The sequence below is a fragment of the Macrobrachium nipponense genome, chromosome 8, assembly GCF_015104395.2.
Source record: "Macrobrachium nipponense isolate FS-2020 chromosome 8, ASM1510439v2, whole genome shotgun sequence".
NCBI classification, from domain to species: Eukaryota; Metazoa; Arthropoda; class Malacostraca; order Decapoda; family Palaemonidae; genus Macrobrachium; species Macrobrachium nipponense.
Genome location: NC_087203.1, coordinates 46,694,280 through 46,712,834, shown reverse-complemented (window position 1 = coordinate 46,712,834; position 18,555 = coordinate 46,694,280). Strand labels below are relative to the sequence as shown.

General features: G+C 40.2%; 1 protein-coding gene across 1 annotated transcript; it reads right to left on the bottom strand.

The window, feature by feature from the left end:
* Window positions 1–10,926: 10,926 nt before the first annotated feature.
* LOC135222749 (ras-associated and pleckstrin homology domains-containing protein 1-like) lies at window positions 10,927–15,030 on the bottom strand. The gene has a single exon (XM_064260997.1). The coding sequence runs from the start codon at window positions 14,996–14,998 to the stop codon at window positions 13,670–13,672; it is 1,329 nt and encodes a 442-aa protein (XP_064117067.1). The 5' UTR covers window positions 14,999–15,030; the 3' UTR covers window positions 10,927–13,669.
* Between the last annotated feature and the right edge of the window lie 3,525 nt (window positions 15,031–18,555).

Here is an 18,555-nt window from a genome sequence, read left to right as displayed (position 1 = left end):
AGTGTTCCCGAGTCTATTCCAATTCCAGTTCCCCACCATTCCCAAGTCAATTCCAATTCCAGTTCACCACTGGTTCCCAAGTCCATTCCAATTCCAGTTCCCACCATTCCCAAGTCCATTCCAATTCCAGTTCCCAACCATTCCTGAGTCAATTCCAATTCCAGTTCCCAACCATTCCCGAGTGCATTCCAATTCCAGTTCCCAACTGTTCATAATTCCATTCCAATTCCAGTTCCCAACCATTCACGAGTCCATTCCAATTCCAGTTCCTAACTGTTCATAAGTCTATTCCAATTCCAGTTCCCAATAGTTCATGAGTCCATTCCAATTCCAGTTCCCCACCATTCCCGAGTCCATTCCAATTCCAGTTCCCCACCGTTCCCGAGTCCAATCCAATTCCAGTTCCCAACCATTCACAATTCCATTCCAATTCCAGTTCCCAACTGTTCACAATTCCATTCCGATTCCAGTTCCTAACCATTCATGAGTCCATTCCAATTCAGTTCCTAACCGTTCCCAATTCCATTCCAATTCCAGTTCCTAACTGTTCATGATTCCATTCCAATTCCAGTTCCTAACCATTCATGAGTCCATTCCAATTCCAGTTCCCAACCATTCATGAGTCCATTCCACTTCCAGTTCCTAATCATTCATGAGTCCATTCCAATTCCAGTTCCCAACTGTTCATGAGTCTATTCCAATTCCAGCTCCTAACCATTCCCAATTCCATTCCAATTCCAGTTCCCAACCATTCACAATTCCATTCCAATTCCAGTTCCTAACCATTCCCGATTCCATTCCAATTCCAGTTCCTAACCATTCCAGATTCCATTCCAATTCCAGTTCCTAACCATTCACGATTCCGTTCTAATTCCAGTTCCTAACCATTCCCAATTCCATTCCAATTCTGGTTCCTAACTGTTCACGATTACAAGATCTGATTATCTTAGTGAGTGGATGGGAATTGTATATTCCAGTATTCCATTTCCCAGACAAGTTAGAGTAAGTAAGAAGTAATCTAGACATTCTATTCTACACACTGATAGTAGGTTTAGGTTTAAGTCAAAATTTCCTTTCAAAATATCCACGGTTTAGGAAATGCAGGTTCAAACATCACGTAAAGTAGATTTTTATAATCAGAGACAAATATATAATTTTTTCTTGTCCTCAGGCCAATTTGGTCTTCAAAATATATGGTGAAACTTCACAATATATAGTGACACTTCAAAATGTATAGTGAAACTTCAAAATATACAACGACACTTTCAAAATATCTATTGATTTATTTATTGTATAGTGGCACTTCAAAATATATAAACAGCACTTCAAAATATCTATTGAAATTTCTAATTATATAGTGACACTTCAAAATATATAGTGAAACTTCTAAATATAAGGCGACACTTCAAAATATCTACTGATTTCTAATTATATAGTGACACTTCAAAATATACAGTGAAACTTCAAAATATATAGTGAGATTTCAAAATACATATTGATACTTCAAAATATACTGTAAAACTTCAAAATGTATAGGGAAACTTCAAAATGTATAGTGAAACTTAAAAAAATATAGTGCAACTTCTAAAAATATCTTGTGGAACTTCAAAATATAGAGTGAAACTTCAAAATGTACAGTAAAACTTCAAAATATGTGGTTAAACTTCAAAATGTATAGTGAAACTTCAAAATACATAGTAAAACTTTAGAATATACAGTTCAACTTTAAAATATATAGTGAAACTTCAGAATATATAGTGAAGCTTAAAAATGTTTAGTAAAACTTCAAAATATATAGTGAAACTTCAAAATATACAGTGAAATTTCAAATTGCATAGTGAAACTTCAAAATTTTACTTCAAGATATGTAGTGAAACTTCAAATACAGCGAAGCTTGAAAATGTATAGTGAAACTTCAAAAAGATAGCTTCAAAAAAATATATACCAAACTTCAAAATATATTTTTGTAAACTAAAATATACAGTTCAACTGTATATACAGTGAAACTTCAAAATGTATACTGAAACTTGAAAGTATATAGCGACGCTTGAAAATGTATGGTGAAACTTCAAAAATAGCTTCAATATATATTTTTGTGAAACTTCAAAATATATTTTGAAACTACAAAACATACAGTTAAACTTCAAAAAATAACTTCAAAATATGTAGTGAAACTTCATAATATACAGTGAAACTTCAAAATGTATAGTGAAACTTCAAAATATTCGATGAAACACCTCACGATGATCACGAAAGACGGTGCTAAATAAATTCATGGATTAGCAAATACGAATCTTGCATCCAAGACAGAGTAGGAAAAATCCTACTCTCCAAGAACGACGTTAGGGGATCCTCCCCCCACTTGCCCCACGCCGTTTACCTCCCCCCTTCCCCCAGGGATCGCCTTAATCGCAATCATCCAGAGAATTTCTTCTAGTTACGCGGGGGAATAATAATAATAATAATAATAATAATAATAATAATAATTATAATAACCTCATCATTTCATTCTCATCTTCGAGAAATCACATTCGGGGGGATTATACGCTTCTCCTTCTTCATTTATTTCTCTTCTTCTCTACTCCTCTCCGCTCCGTCTTCCTCTTTTAATATCGCTTATTTCTTTCTTTTGCTTTTTTTTTTTTTCATTCTTCTTCTTCTTTCTTCTTCTTCTTCTTTTAGGAAGAGGAGGAGGAGGAGGAGGAGGAGGTAGCTACCATCCGCGCATCGCTCAGAACATCCAAGCCACAGGCATTTATTGGCGATCCTGAGTGACTGTTTTTAATGATTTACGTTCGGATCCGGCGCTGCGTGGGATCACGAGGGAATCCGACGAGCTTAACTCTCCATTACGGAGGATCTGGTGCATAAGCGACCTGTCTAGCGGGAGGCGCGTATAGGATTCCAGGCCTCACCATCCACCTTATCATCTAAAGGATCTTCACTGGTAGAATCCCCAAGTCTATTCACTCGCACTTTCCAGGGCGGGAAATTTCTCTCAAGGAAGGAGATTTGGACGAGGTCGTTATAGCTTTCAAGGGCTCAACAAAGCAGTTACAACAGAGAGAGAGAGAGAGAGAGAGAGAGAGAGAGAGAGAGAGAGAGAGAGAGAGAGAGAGAGAGAGAGAGAGAGAGAGAGAAATGATAAACTCTGCGAAGGTTTTTACCGCTTGGAAATGTTGAAATTGTAACACGTAAAATTCTTGACAAAATCGGAAGTCGTTTTGGCTTTCAAGGACTCACCAGAGCAGTTACGGCAGAGAGAGAGAGAGAGAGAGAGAGAGAGAGAGAGAGAGAGAGAGAGAGAGAGAGAGAGAAATGATGAACTCTGAGGTCTTTACCGCTTGGGAATGTTGAAAACGTAAGACGGAAAATTTCTTGACAAAATCGAATGAGGTGACAAAACGGAAGTATAAATATGATGGACATGCCAATAAGTTAAAGGCAAAGTTATCTCGTATTTTGCCTAACTCATATTTTCTTCCATACGTACAAACAGGAACTCACAAACATAAGAGTCTATATGGGGGAAGAGTTCCAAGTGTGACGTGTCCCCAGGTAATTTTCATTTTGATTCATCAAAAGACGACGTCTCAACTGGAATATCTTGCAGGATGAAGACCAAATCAGAGGTCATTATTATTATTATTATTATTATTATTATTATTATTATTATTATTATATTCAGAATATGAACCCTATTCATATGGAACAAGTCCAATACAGGAGCCACTGAAATTCAAGCTTCCAAAGAATATTTTGGTGTTCATCAGAAAAAAAGTAACAGAAGGTAATGGGAAATACAGAAAGAAGAAATCACTGATCAGAAATGGGAAAATAATCTAACAAATGAATAATAAACTAAAAATGGACGTAATTTATCGAAATACAATCCGGTTTACGTAGATACCTGTTGCTATAACCAGAACATTGAACGACTTCCTTTGGCCTTGACCTCAATAACACTATAAAAAAAAGTTTTAAATGAAGGTCCGTATAAAGTATGGCACCTAAGGTAGTGGCATCAGTGCACCTCACGCGGTGCGCTGTAGGCATTACTTACGGTTCTTCGCAGCGTCCCTTCGACCCCCAGTTGCACTGCAATCCCTTTCAGTCCTTTTACTGTACCTCCGTTCATATTCTCTTTCTTCTACCTTACTTTCCTCACCCTTCTCCTTATAACTGCTCATTCCAATATTATTTGCACCGCTGAATGGTCTCATTGGCCGCAGCGCTTGGTCTTTGGCCTAAATTGTATAGTATTCCAGTTCCTAACCATGCACGAGACCACTGGCCAAATGAGATTAGCCAGTCAGTGGGAATCACTTTATATACAATCTACTGGAGTGTAACTGAGTTGGCTCTGTGTGTTTCCTGATCTGACATCACAAAACTGATTATATTCTGAAGCCTTTGGACCTGAAATTGATAAATAAACCCCAAATATAACGTAACCTTTAGAAAACTACTACGGTATTCAGTTGTCTGGAAGAGAAGGGAACCTATAGCCTTGGTAGGCAACCCTTCAAAGAGAAGGATACTCTGAAAACAAACCTTGTCCTCCAACCTTGTTCCTCTTACTGTACTTTCTTTCATATTCTCTTTCTTCCATCTTACTCTCCACCCTCTTCTAACAATTGATTCATAGTGCAACTGCTTTTAAGTTTTCCTCCTGTTACACCTTTCAAACCTTTTACTGTCAATTTCAATCTACTATAGGACCTCGTAGGTCCTATAGTAGATTCACATCAACCGTGTATTTGACGTCTAGGCCAGTCACTTACGACGCTCCTGATTGGCTGTTGATAAGCCAATCACAGGGCTGGAAACTCTCAGTCTCTCTCGAGAGTTCACATAGACAGGATGTATGTTCCACTTCTCCTGAAAGACGTATACCTCAGGAGAGATGGAATATACATCCTGCCCATGTGAACTTTCGAGAGACACTGAGAGTTTCCAGCCCTGTCATTGGCTTATCACCAGCCAATCAGGAGCGTCGTAAGGGACTGGCATAGAAGTCAAATGTACGGCTGATGTGAATCTACTGTAGTGGTTGGCCTTTGGCCTAAATTCTATATTCAATTCAATTCAATTCATAGCCACTGTAACGTGGCCCTCCATGATCTTCGGTTCGAGTTCCCTTGCTTGAGGCTAAAATCAGCCATTTTTCCTCTTTTTTTGTTCACTTTTCTGTTTTCCGAACAGTAGAACAGGCTAATGAGAAGCCAAACGTTGCTTGGTGAATTATCAGGAGAGCGACTTCTTCTTTACCTAATCTTTTCCTTCTCGTTTTTTCAAATCTATTAAATCTACCCCCTGTTGTTGTGGCACACCTGGCGGTTTTTTTTTTTTTTTTATTTTCATTTTATTTTTTTGCCTTGCGAGGTGTCCCTGCTGCCTTCCCCCAGATATGTAACCGGGTACCGGGGACCTTTTCCTATCAAAAGCGGGACGCCATACCTTGAAAACTAGCCATAGAATTTCCTTGAAAATAATCTTTCTGTATTTCCCACACCAAAAATAACGAATTGTTAGCAATGCTATCCAATCTAATCTAATCTGATCTAACTTAACCTAGGGGCATGGAATAAAAAACCGGGCCTGGTGCAATACTATGGCATAATTCTCAGGAATTTGCATCCTGACTCCACCTTGTCGACCAGTTATAATTCCAGCTCTCTTTTTTTTATGACATATGGTCAGATTTATCCATCCTTTTAATGAAATTACAATAGATATCGTAAATACTGCTGCTGTTGATTTTATTGTTTGTTGTTCTGTTGATTTTTACTGTTAGTTATTACGAATCTAATTTTAAGTTAATTTTAATCCTTTCGGGAGACATTTGAGCTGAACCCTGTCCCTGCTACTCATTACAGCTAGAAAAACTGCAGCGAACAACACTCAAATATTCAGGGCTTAAGGTCAAATCTTGATCTCCGGAGTTGCGGCTGTAACTACGATTTGATGTTTTGATCTGAGATAATTGTAAGTAGCAACAGTTCATTGGTTGAGTTCTTAATCTTAGGGTTTGATAGCCCAGATTTCATCTGAAAATCTGAAGTGTAGTTGCCATGAAGTTCTCTGTTTTAGATTTTCAATAAGTTCTACAATGTTTATACATTTTCGGTTTACCGCAATCCAAATATTGGACGACTCAATATATGACTCTCTTGGAGAGGATTAGCATGGCTCAGTCACTGGATTCTAAAGCTTCATTCGTTATTTGTGGAGACTGCAGTGCAAAGCACAGCGAGTGGCTAAATTCAAATTCCACAGATCAACATGGGAGGTCTGCTCCTGAGTTCTGCGTATTCTCCGATTTTGTCCAGCTAATTAAGGGACCCACGCACATTTCTGGTAAGAGATTAGACCTCATATTCATAGATGTTCCAGCTATTGCTAGGTTTTATAACATTGTGCCATTGAGATGGACATATCTGACATTCAGTATCTTACTATAATGGGCGTAATGTCTGTCCGTCCGTCTGTCATTCAATCACGGCCAAACAGCTGGCCCAATAGGCATGAAACTTGGCAGGGTTATAGTGGGGACCCCTAAGATGGTTTATAATGGGGTTTCATCCTACCTCTTCCCCCCTCCGGGGGGGGTGGGGGCCAGAAGAGATTCCCTGAAACGGAGCTGCTTATGCCCGTAGACTTAGTTACTTTAAGAATTTTCATACATAGTTTCTGGATACATATGTTTGCTAGTATTCCTAATTGCATTATTGGAAAAATGGTCTGGCCGAAACCTAGAGCCAATTGGGATCGCATTACTGAAGCTTTTCAGAAACTTAATATTTCAGACGCTTTACCAAATCTTCATCCCAAGAAGTTAAATGTGAAATGCCAATGGCAATTTTAGTACAGTAAGGCCCTAGAAAGGTCATGAAGACAGGACGAATGCCCAGCCATAGTTTGGTGGTAGATGAAGACCAGCTTGCCACGGCAATACATGGAATCAAAATCGTTAGAAAGTAACTTACACAATTTTTGTTGAGTCTCGCCGTGATGCGTATAGAACTTACCAAATAGCGAGAGAAATAATAATTGTTTGTTTGTTTGTTTGGTATTTTTACGTTGCATGGAACCAAAGGTTATTCAGCAAAGGGACCAACGGCTTTACGTGACTTCCCAACCACGTCGAGAGTGAACTTATATCACCAGAAATACACATCTCTGACCCCTCAGCGGAATGCCCGAGAATCGAACTCGCGGGTATCGAGGTGGCAGGCCAATACCATACCGATCACACCACTGAGGTGTTGAGAGAAATAATAATGATTCCTTAAAGAGGAAAATTGGCGGGATTACTGTCTCATCTGCGGTGGATCAAATTTATAAAATTCATCTTTGGGTCAAGTTCGTCTTCCAGTCTTCCACTACTGAGAGCGACCTCTCAGTTCCAGAAGTCCTTTATTCCTCACACCGTTTAACGGTCGTGTAACTGGAACTTCTTCAGGAGCTCAAGCGAAAATGCAACGCATTATACCCTAATACAAATCCCTATTGTATCTTATAATTTACTTACATTTTTAGCTATTTGCTCTTTAATTTCTCAATCTATTTTTTCTTTTCTGTAGGTATTTCCTATTACCTTCTGCTACTTCTTTCGAATGAACACCATGATATTCTTTGGATGCAGGAATCTCAAGTCAGTGGACCATGTGGTGGTGGGCTTGTTCCATATGAATAGAGTTCATCTTCTGAATAGGGTTCATCTTCGGAACCCCACACAATAAAAACTACCCAGTCGAATAGGATGGACTGTGATAGACCCAGAAAAAAATATTAATAAAAATAATAACTCTGAGACTCTAAGAGCTTTCGTTAATTAAATCTGAATAATATCCTCTCCAACATTCTTTCTTTTTAATACTTTATGGAATGAAACCGGCAAGACAAAATGACTTATTTTGTTGTCGCGTCTCGTATCTGGGACTAGAAATGATGCTTTGGAATGAAGTTTTGATTTTCTTAACCGGATTTGAATAGCTGACGCCATTTGGATTTCGCTTTAATAGAGAGAGAGAGAGAGAGAGAGAGAGAGAGAGAGAGAGAGAGAGAGAGAGAGAGAGGAAAGTTGCCTGATTGGTTTTCTCAAAATTGAAGGAATTGTTTACATTGCACGAGAGAGAGAGAGAGAGAGAGAGAGAGAGAGAGAGAGAGAGAGAGAGAGACAGACAGACAGACGAGAGAGAGACAGAGAGAGACAGAGACAGAGAGAGAAACTACCTGATCAGTCTTCTCAAAACTGTTAACTTTACAATGTAGGGAAGAGAGAGAGAGAGAGAGAGAGAGAGAGAGAGAGAGAGAGAGAGAGAGAGAAAGAAACTGCTTGATTGGTATTCTCAAAACTGAAGGATTTGTTTACTTTGCACTGGAGAGAGAGAGAGAGAGAGAGAGAGAGAGAGAGAGAGAGAGAGAGAGAGAGAGAGAGAAACTACCTGATCAGTTTTTCTCAAAACTGAAGGATTTGCTAACTTTACAATGTAGAGAGAGAGAGAGAGAGAGAGAGAGAGAGAGAGAGAGAGAGAGAGAGAAACTACTTGATTGGTATTCTCAAAACTGAAGGATTTGTTAACTTTGCAATGTAGGGAAGAGAGAGAGAGAGAGAGAGAGAGAGAGAGAGAGAGAGAGAGAGAGAGAGAGAGAGTCAAGTTCGGTAATAACATTCATTCCTTAGTGACGACGGAAACTTGATAAAAACAACTTTGTTTCTTTACAGTTTCATGAACGAAATTGAATATCTAGACTAACTATATATCTCAAATAAGTAGATTTCAGGTCTTCTCGTTTATGAAATATGAAGAGGGATTCTCTCTTGATGTAGTCACTGGGTCCTGCTGCCATTGAGCTTAAAATCCCCTGATAAGAATCTACGTAGCGTCTTTTTGTTCTTCAACTTCTCTGTGGATGGGATCATTTTTATATAATAACTTTTATCTCTCTGTCTCTCTCTCTCTCTCTCTCTCTCTCTCGGTATCAACATTCATACTAATCTGTCTCGCTCTCTTTTTCGGTATCAGCATTTGTAATAATTTCTGTTTTTGCTTGAAAATGCTTATAATAACTTTATAATCTCTCTCTCTCCATGAAAATGCTTATTATTTATCTCTCTCTCTCTCTCTCTCTCTCCATGAAAATGCTTATAATAACTTTATTATCTCTCTTTCTCTCTCTCTCTCCATGAAAATGCTTATTATTTATAATCTCTCTCTCTCTCTCTCTCATGAAAAAAATGCTAATTTTAATAACTGTTTTATTATCTCTCTTCTCCTCAATCCTCTACTCCATTTTGGGAAAATGCTTATAACTTTATAATATCTCTCTCTCTCTCCATGAAAATGCTTTTAATAACTTTATAATCTCTCTTCCTCTCTCTCCATGAAAATGCTTATAATAACCTTATCATCTTTCTCTCTCTCTCTCTCTCTCCATGAAGATGCTTTTAATAACTTTATAATCTCTCTTTTACTCTCTCTCCATGAAACTGCTTATAATAACTTCAATGTCCAGTACTACTGGTACAGAACTCTGCTCTCTTTCTCTCTGTCCTGACACTAGTATTCTATAATAATCTCTCTCTCTCTCTCACGTCATACTTTTAACTTCACGTCCAGTACTACCTATCAAATTTATTTTCCTTCGAACGCACTTCGACTCGAAAACAAACGAACGAATCGCTTTCGAGAGCAGAGACTCCTCATCTCGGATATGACGCACAAAGCAGCAACAACAACAACAACAACAACAACCCCCCCCCCCACACCCTCCTTCCGCGGGTGGTGGGGTGGGAGGGCGGGGGGAGGCGTGTCGAGGGTGCTTGATCGCGCTCTGGCCCTTTATATGCTAAAGTACAAGAACCTCCCGCCGACAGCACCAGCGAAGCAGGAGACAGAGTTTTAGGTCAAGTGACCCTCTGGAGTGTCTTCTCGATCTCGAGTTAAGCTCGACTGAGCCGCCCGCCCGATACAGAGGCGTGAGGCCAATGATCGCGCAGTAATAACGCCTCTCTCTCTCTCTGGGCGAGAGGCGTAGGATTATCTTGCATTATCGAAGATAGGCCAGGCTGAGGAGATACATCGATGCATTTTCTCTCTCTCTCTTTTTTTTAAACGTTTTCAGCAAAGCAGGTGACAAATGTCTTACACTCTGTTATGAAGGTAGGTCCCCCAAGGTGAGTACATATTATATCCTCTACCAATTTTTTTTTATGTTTTCGGCAGAGCTGATTTTAAAGGTAGGACCCATCTACTCCCAGGTCCAAGGTGTGATAGTCTTTAATTTATTTACCTATCTAGGTAATACGAGATACTTGTTTTTATGTTTTTGGTAAATAATCAACATTTTTTCCGATGGCACTAATGGTCACAACTTGAAAGAGAACTGCCTGAATGAATTGCAGGTAGGCGGAATGAACAGTACTGAACAATAATGTCTGTAAAGGCAATATTTGTCGTCTATTGACTGGTAAACGCTGCAGAAACTTCCATAAGTCTAAAGCAAATAATATAATTGAAATTTACCTCTTGAAGATAATATTGCTACTCTGGCTTTTCAACCAACTTTACGAAATGGAATCTCATTCGAGCATAAGCATTTTTGATGGCAAAAAACAACAATAAATTGGCTTTCATGTGACGGAATGAGATAGAGAGGAAGAAAAATCGGACAAATATCTACTGAGCAGTTCTCGTTTAAATTTAACTGAAGGCCTACCTTGGGCAAACTTCGTGCAAACTCCACGAGTCATCATACAAACTCCAATTGTCTTTTATCATCTGAGCACCTTCCTTTAAGTTTCTTGTCTAAATACAGATCAAATGTCAGACTTCAAAATATCCTTTCTCTTTTTGCTTTCTTTTTTTTTCTGTTCCAACCTGGAAAAAATACAAAAATAAGGATAAAATTGAAACAAGCTTCAAATTCCACTTCTGTTATTTACATGAGAAACAACACAACAATAAACATACTGGAGACACAGGTACGATAACTTACAAGTAGAATCAGAATGACTATTATGCGTGGCTAACATCATCTTTGCGAATCTGAAGATCTCGGACAATACATTTTATTATGTTTCCCAACTATTCAGCAAAGTAGCCTTTACACACAAAGGACTCGCTATTATATATAATAATGATGAATCAATGATTTTCTTTTTTATTTTTATAGATTTTTTTTGCAATGGAGAAGCAACAATGGTGTGCTTTTCACATAGGTTATCGTGCATCCGGCTGGCTGGAGCCATCACACCTCCCGGGACTAAACTTTGATGACAAGATGGCAACACATCGGTTCCTCTATAGCGCTTATTTAACACATCCATAAAAGGGTGGCAAGAAGCACCTGTTTTACAAACTCTAAGAAAGAAAAAAAAGGTCTCGTGAACGCTTCATGCTTCAGTACAAGATGCACGATAAACATCTGGATTGAAAAAATATCAAGGATCGAGAATCGAATGCCATCCTAAATACAGACCACTTGGCAACTCTAAACAACTCTTATTTAAAAGACGCGACAACATCTTGAAGAGTCCAGTTACAGGACATTCGACATATCTAAGTCGCGACCTTTTTCGCTCAATGGCTTCGTTTGTCACAGCCATTGATGAAGGTCATGTCTTTTTTTTTTTTTTTTTTTGTATTTAAGTACTTTGCCGCCCTTGAGGAACAGTGCAGGTCAAGGGGTAACTACCACATGCAGAATGAAACCGCCGATAGCTACCTTACTGATATCCATTTGAAGCTGTTCGGTTAAAAATCTACGCGCAGTCTTATTGTCAACAAATATCTTTTCTAATACTGATTGGAGAAGTTGTACAATACACACATACAGCAGCAGTGTATAGGCTAAGGGCAAGTCTGCGGGACGCAGGTGGATCGTCTCAAAGCTCTTTTAAAACCAAATTTATTAGCTGTTAAATCAAACTCCATTAAGGGAAAATCTAGTGAAAGAAATGCAATAAGTTATGACATTGAATCGAAAGATGGTATGATAAAGGAGAAGACGTAAAAATTAAAATAAATGAACGATAAATAAACCAGGGAAATGGTTCATCTTCTAACTTCTTCCTTTTGTTTTTTTTTTCTCTCAAATCCATCCACCGTCATCCCTCAATGTCGTCAGCCAAAATATATATACACTGCTGCTTTATAACAGACAGACATGAAGAAGGTTAAAAGACTATGTACAGACATGAAAGAAGAATCACCGATACCCATTCCCAATCGACTTCTTGAAAAAATTCGTAGTTGATCAGCTAATCAAGTGACTATAGTACAGTTGTTGCATATTTAAAATTTCACTGCACGATTTCTTCTTCTGTGATATTTTAAGACAGTTTGAGGCGACTGGGTGATTCTTCTTCTACCGGGAATGACTGAAGAACTAAATTTCTCTTTTTTTTATTTGTTTTAATCCTTTTTAGAATAATCGTTGGAAGCCTGTGAGAGTAAGTGATTGCAAGCCAGTGATTGTCTCTCAGTAAAACATGAATTCAAACCAACAGAACATGGAGACCACTTTTATATATCTCCGCTGGTGGTTACTTGTGGTCCAGTGGGGAAGAGGGAACTCTGTAAATGAACAGACAATGAAATGTAAATCCGTTATACGAATACGTGGGAATGTTCAGCAAAATTTTTCATTTAGGCCTACATGGAGCAATACTTGAGAAAATAATAAAATTCACAATCCTACCGAGTTTATACTCCAGCTAATATTTGTTACTGAATTCACCTAGTTTAATTCAAATCATTTCCTGGTTGAAAGCTGACAGGTACAAATCAAATCATACACGTACTTAGGCCCACATTACGCGAACTTAGGCCTACTTAATAAATAATGACTAGAAATCCTGAAAGGTACGTTAGTTTCGTCTTAATGAAAATCCAGTCTGAACGAATGGAATGTAAATGAAAAGAATGCTTTCGAAGCTGTGAGTGGAATGTAGCGAAGTACGGTACAGCGAGACTCATGGTACTAACCAAGGACCTTGGTACTATAACAGTGGTCATTCCGTATATCTTTCGTTTGACTTGTCTGATTGGTGACGGGTGTGCAAATGTCTAGCCTATGGAAGGAGAGAGAATAATCCATATATCCAAAGATATTCCACTCTACTATACAGCTATGCATTTACCTTTGGCCTCTAAATGATTAATTAATGATCATGGAATCGATAAAAACATACGTAAAATCCCTACTCTAAGAGTGAGCTATACATTGAACACTGACTGAGTGACTAGCGAGAAGGTTTATCCTCTTCTGAAAGGGGCCATGAATGAATGAATGTTTCTCTCTATTCAAATCCAAGACGAGAAAAAAAAAAAAAATTGAGGGGGAGGGGGGGAATGACACAAGCGCAAATCATCACAAATCATAATAGTATCACATTGAACGTGTGAGTAAGTGAGTGAGTGAGTGAGGCTGACTTGATTAGAGAAGGCGGGCGTTCGACTCCATTTCTGTTTTTGGCAACAATAGTATCAGAAGTCGCGACAGCCACCGGGGGGGAGAGGAGCGCTGTTCCGTTGCTAGAGGGGAAGGAGGAGGAGGAGGAGGAGTAGGAGCAAGGGTAGGAGGAGGAGGAGGAGTAGGAGATCCTCTCGTCTCCTCCCTAACAGTGCCATCAGCCCCAGGGCCCCAAAAACGACCGCTATCAACCTTCCTTGGGTCGCACCTCCTCTCTGGCGGCCATGTCTGCTCGAGGCTCCTGCTGGATTGCCTGCTGCTGGCCCTCGCCGCCGCGCCCACCTTCGGCGCGGGCGGGAGCTGTGTGGGCTGACTCAGGGGAGGCAGGGCGGTGGTGGTGCTCCTTCCTCGAGTGTTCGTGGCGGAGGTCGTCTCCGCTCTCGCCGCCGCCCTCCACCTTGTGTCCGTCGATAGTCCGATAGATCTGGGTGAGGTGCTTGAAGATGTACTGGGGACCCAGCCCCTCGCGGGCGGCGCTGCTGCTGGCGCTACCGCTGCTACTGCGACTACAGCTGCGGCGGTCTCCGTTCTCCTCGTCGCTGGTGTCGGCCGCGTCCGGGTGTGGCCTCGAGGGCGGGTGGAATGCGGACACCCGATCGTCGCCGCCCTGGAGGACGCCCATCGAGGGCGGGGCCGACACCGGTGGCAGCTCTTCGCGAGGAGGTCGTGAGTCGAGGAGCGTGGGCGAGTTTCGCGATGTGACAGACTTGGAGGAGGGGATGGAGGAGTGGGAGGAGGTGATGGGGGGGTGGAGACCCAGCCCCCCGCCCCCGCCTCCCCCTATGGTCGTCTCTTTGTTGTGCAGGGCCTGCGTGGCGGCCATCGTGCGGAGCTGGCCTGCTAGACGCAAGTCGAGGAGTAGCCGGTAGGGGTCGAGGGGAGTGGGCGGGACGTGGGCGGCCAGAGGTACTTGTGGGCGGAGGAGCGATGCCCTGGAGCTCCATGGGTTCAGCACGTCATGCGGAGGCGGCACTGACGAGTGTAAGAAGGGCGCCTGCATGAGGAAGGGAGCCGGAAGAGCCTCCGGCGGGTGCTGCTCGCTCTCGCGCCCGTCGGTGTCCAGGCGAGGCCTCTTGGCGCCGCCCTCGTCCTCGCTGGAGCTGAGAGCCGACACGTCCGAGAAGAGGGAGCGCTTCACGCCCTTTTCGGGATGCAGCTGCGGCGCCGCTGGAGAGCGGTGCGTGGCAGCCGCCAAGTCCAGCGGCGGGGGCATGACGGTCGGGGGCAGGGAGGGCGGCGGCGGCGGGGCGCTTTTGGCCAAGAGGGCGGCGCGGATCTGCTGCTGCAGAGTCTGGTCGGGGGGCAGGCCGGGCGTGCCGGCTCTGGGCGCCATCCGCCGCAGGAGGTCGCTGAAGAAGTTGCCGGGGAAGGGCGTGGACATGTTGAAGAGGTAGGGGGGCGTGGCGGAGACCAGCTGCGACACGAACTGGAAGGTGTTGAAGTTGTGCAGGTGGCGCGGCGGAGGGGCGTCGCCAGAGCCTCTGACGCCGCTCAGGTTGGCCTCCGGCGTCGCCATCTGTCGGGGAAGAAAAAAATCAGACGTTTCAGAAAACGGACATTGTAAATTTCAGAAAAGGGACATTGTTAATTTCAGAAAACAGGCATTATAAATGTCAGAAAACAGACATTGTAAATGTCAGAAAACACATTATAAATTCCAGAGAATGGACATTATAAATTTCAGAAAAAGGACATTATAAATTTCAGAAAAAAAGACATTATAAATTTCAGAAAACAGACATTATATATTTCAGAAAAAGGACTATAAATTTCGGAAAAAGGACACTATAAATTTCAGAAAAAGGACACTATAAATTTCAGAAAATGGTCATTATAAACTTGAGAAAAAAGACATTGTAAAATTTAGAAAAAGGGCATTATAAATTTCAGAAAATGGCCATTATAAAATTCAGAAAAGGAACATTATAAATTTCAGAAAAGGGCCCTTGTAAATGTCAGGAAAAGGACATTATAAATTTCAGAAAACGACCACTAAAAATTTCAATAAACGACCATTACAAATTTCAATAAACGACCATTATAAATTTCAGAAAACAACCATTATAAATATCATAAAACTGACACTGTGGGTGGACATTATAAAAAAATAAAACAATATTAATGAATTCCAATTTCCGGGATCTTCAAGATTATCAAATCAGTTTCACACCTTCACGGTCTTACATTACAGAGAGAGAGAGAGAAACGAGAAGAGACGCCCACCTCTTCACAACCCGATCCGAGGAGAGAGAGAGACGAGATGAGAGAGAAGAGAGGAGGGGGGAGGGGGCATTAATTCTATTGGGAAACTAATTACAATCACTCGATAAATAGAGAAGGATATTCGGTCAAGTGTGCATTAAATTCGTATTAGAGAGAGAGAGAGAGAGAGACGAGAGCGAGAGAGAGGGGGGGGGGGCATTAATTCTATTGGATAACTGATACAATCACTCGATAAATTGAGAATGATATTCTGTCAAGTGTGCATAAATCGTATTACTTAGAGAGAGAGAGAGAGGTCGTGTCTCAAGAAAACCTTAATACTGCAAAGCCCTGCGTCCAAATTCATTTCATAAATAATTTAAATTCTTGATCATCTATCTGATGAACCCACAGGGGACTAGTGCAGTCACTTGAGAGGGTCTTCGCAGCGTCCCTTCGGCCCCTAGCTGCAACCTCTCTCGTCTCCTAACAATTGTTTCATAGTGCAACTGCTTTGAGGTTCCTCCTGTTACAACTTTCAAAATTTACTAAAAAAATTTCCGTTTCAGCGCTTGGCCTTTGGACTAAATGCCACATTTTATTCTTCTATTCACAGAACGAACGATAAAAGCGGAATCCTTCGAGCGAACGAAACTGGTAACTTTGAGAACACAAACTTCACGAAATGGACAACAAATTTCTCCCAGCCGAAGTAAATCAAAATGTCAAAGCAGAAAACGAAATACATTAAGAGAGGCTAAAAATAAGAACTCTCCGCAGTTCTCCAGTAAAACAAATATATAAAAGTATTACCGAGGCCCAGTGTACAAAAATCATGCCGAAAACGAAAAAAGCTATAAATATATATAGTGAAAAAATGTATTCAGTGTCAAGCTACCAAAAAAAAAAAAGGGAAAAAAAGAATTTTGTTTTGCATCACAGCAGCAATCAAAAATGATTCACAGCGAACAACAAACTTAAATCAAGGAGATATATATACATATATATATATATATATATATATATATATATATATATATATATATATATATATATAGATATATATACATATATATATATAATAATATAGATATAGAATTTTTATATATATATATATATATATATACTTATATATATATATATATCTAGATATCTATATATATATAGATACATAATAATATATATATATATATATACATATAAGAACATATATATATATATATATCCTATATATATATATATATACTATCTTATTAAGATATATAAATATATATATATATATATGGAGAAGTTATTGCAATTCCATATGTACAGCTTATTAACTTCCAACCCAAAAAAGTAAACAAAACATATTTAATCTTTCAAGTACAGTTTGCCGATTTCCAATTGGGGATATACACAAATTAGAAGATAAATCCTTTTTCGCGTCGCTAAAGAGATAACATATAAGAATCAATTGAATCTTCCGTGTACATACTGTCAACTTGCAGGGCTCCAGAACACACTGATTCACTTCTGAAACTAATTACAACAAGTAAAAAATGCGCTGAAATTTCTACGGGGCAGTCGAGATTTCTGTACATCGAATAATCAAGGCCACTGAAACTTTAACCACGGCCCAGTGGTGGCCTGTCCTATAGCTAAATTTAAGCTTAAATAAAATTAAAACTACCAGGGCTAGAGGGCTGCAATTTGGTATATTTGATGATTGGAGGGTGGATGATCAACATACCAAGTTGCAGCCCTCTAGCCTTTGTAGTTTTTAAGGTCTGAGGGCGGACAGAAAAAAAGTGCGGACGGACACACAAAGCCGACACAATAGTTTTCCTTTCAGAAAACTTTAAAAAAGGGCTTCAATTATTTCAATCTCGACTGGGTTATGAGAAACCCATTTGGTTATTGGGTGGACACATTTGCCTGTTATGTTATAGTTAACTCTGGCACAATAATTACGTAGAGTTATCACACGTTTCCCAAACCTCTATGGACCTGTGTGTGTGTGTGAGAGAGAGAGAGAGAGAGAGAGAGAGAGAGAGTGAGAGAGAGAGAGAATTCGTTTCCATAAAAGGAATTTTTCAAAATTAACATCACACTAATAGACCCAAAACCCTACTGAAAAAGCAGAGAGAGAGAGAGAGAGAGAGAGAGAGAGAGAGAGAGAGAGAATTCGTTTCCATAAAAAGAATCTTTCAAAGTTAACTTTCACTAACAGACCCAAACCCTAGTGAGAGAGAGGAGAGAGAGAGAGAGAGAGAGAGAGAGAGAGAGAGAGAGAGAGAGAGAGAGAATTCGTTTCCATAAAAAGAATCTTTCAAAATTAACTTTACACTAACAGACCCAAAACCCTAGTGAAGAGAGAGAGAGAGAGAGAGAGAGAGAATTTGTTTCCATAAAAAGAATCTTTCAAAGTTTAAATTTACACTAACAGACCCAAAACCCTTGTGAAGAGAGAGAGAAGAGAGAGAGAGAGAGAGAGATTGAGACGAGATGACGAGAGAGAGAGAAGAGAGCAAGTACACCTGAGTGTTTGTGAGAGAGAGAGAGAGAGAGAGAGAGAGAGAGAGAGAGAGAGAGTACACCTGCGTGTTTGTGAACATACCAGGTGAACATACATCAGCTTTTCCCTGACGAAGCAAGCCATATAATTAACACCCAGGCCTGTCCGGACGTTAAAAAATACAAATAAATAAATAAATAAAAAATATGACGAAATAACGCTCGGTTGAATTCTGAGGCATCACAGAAACGAATATCAAAAATTAATATTTACCGCGATGGCAGAGAGACACCCGCTGCCAATTCATATCTAATGGAGCTGCGTCAGGCGGGCGAGGGCTATAAAGAATTCCGCCCCTTTTGCAACATGTATCG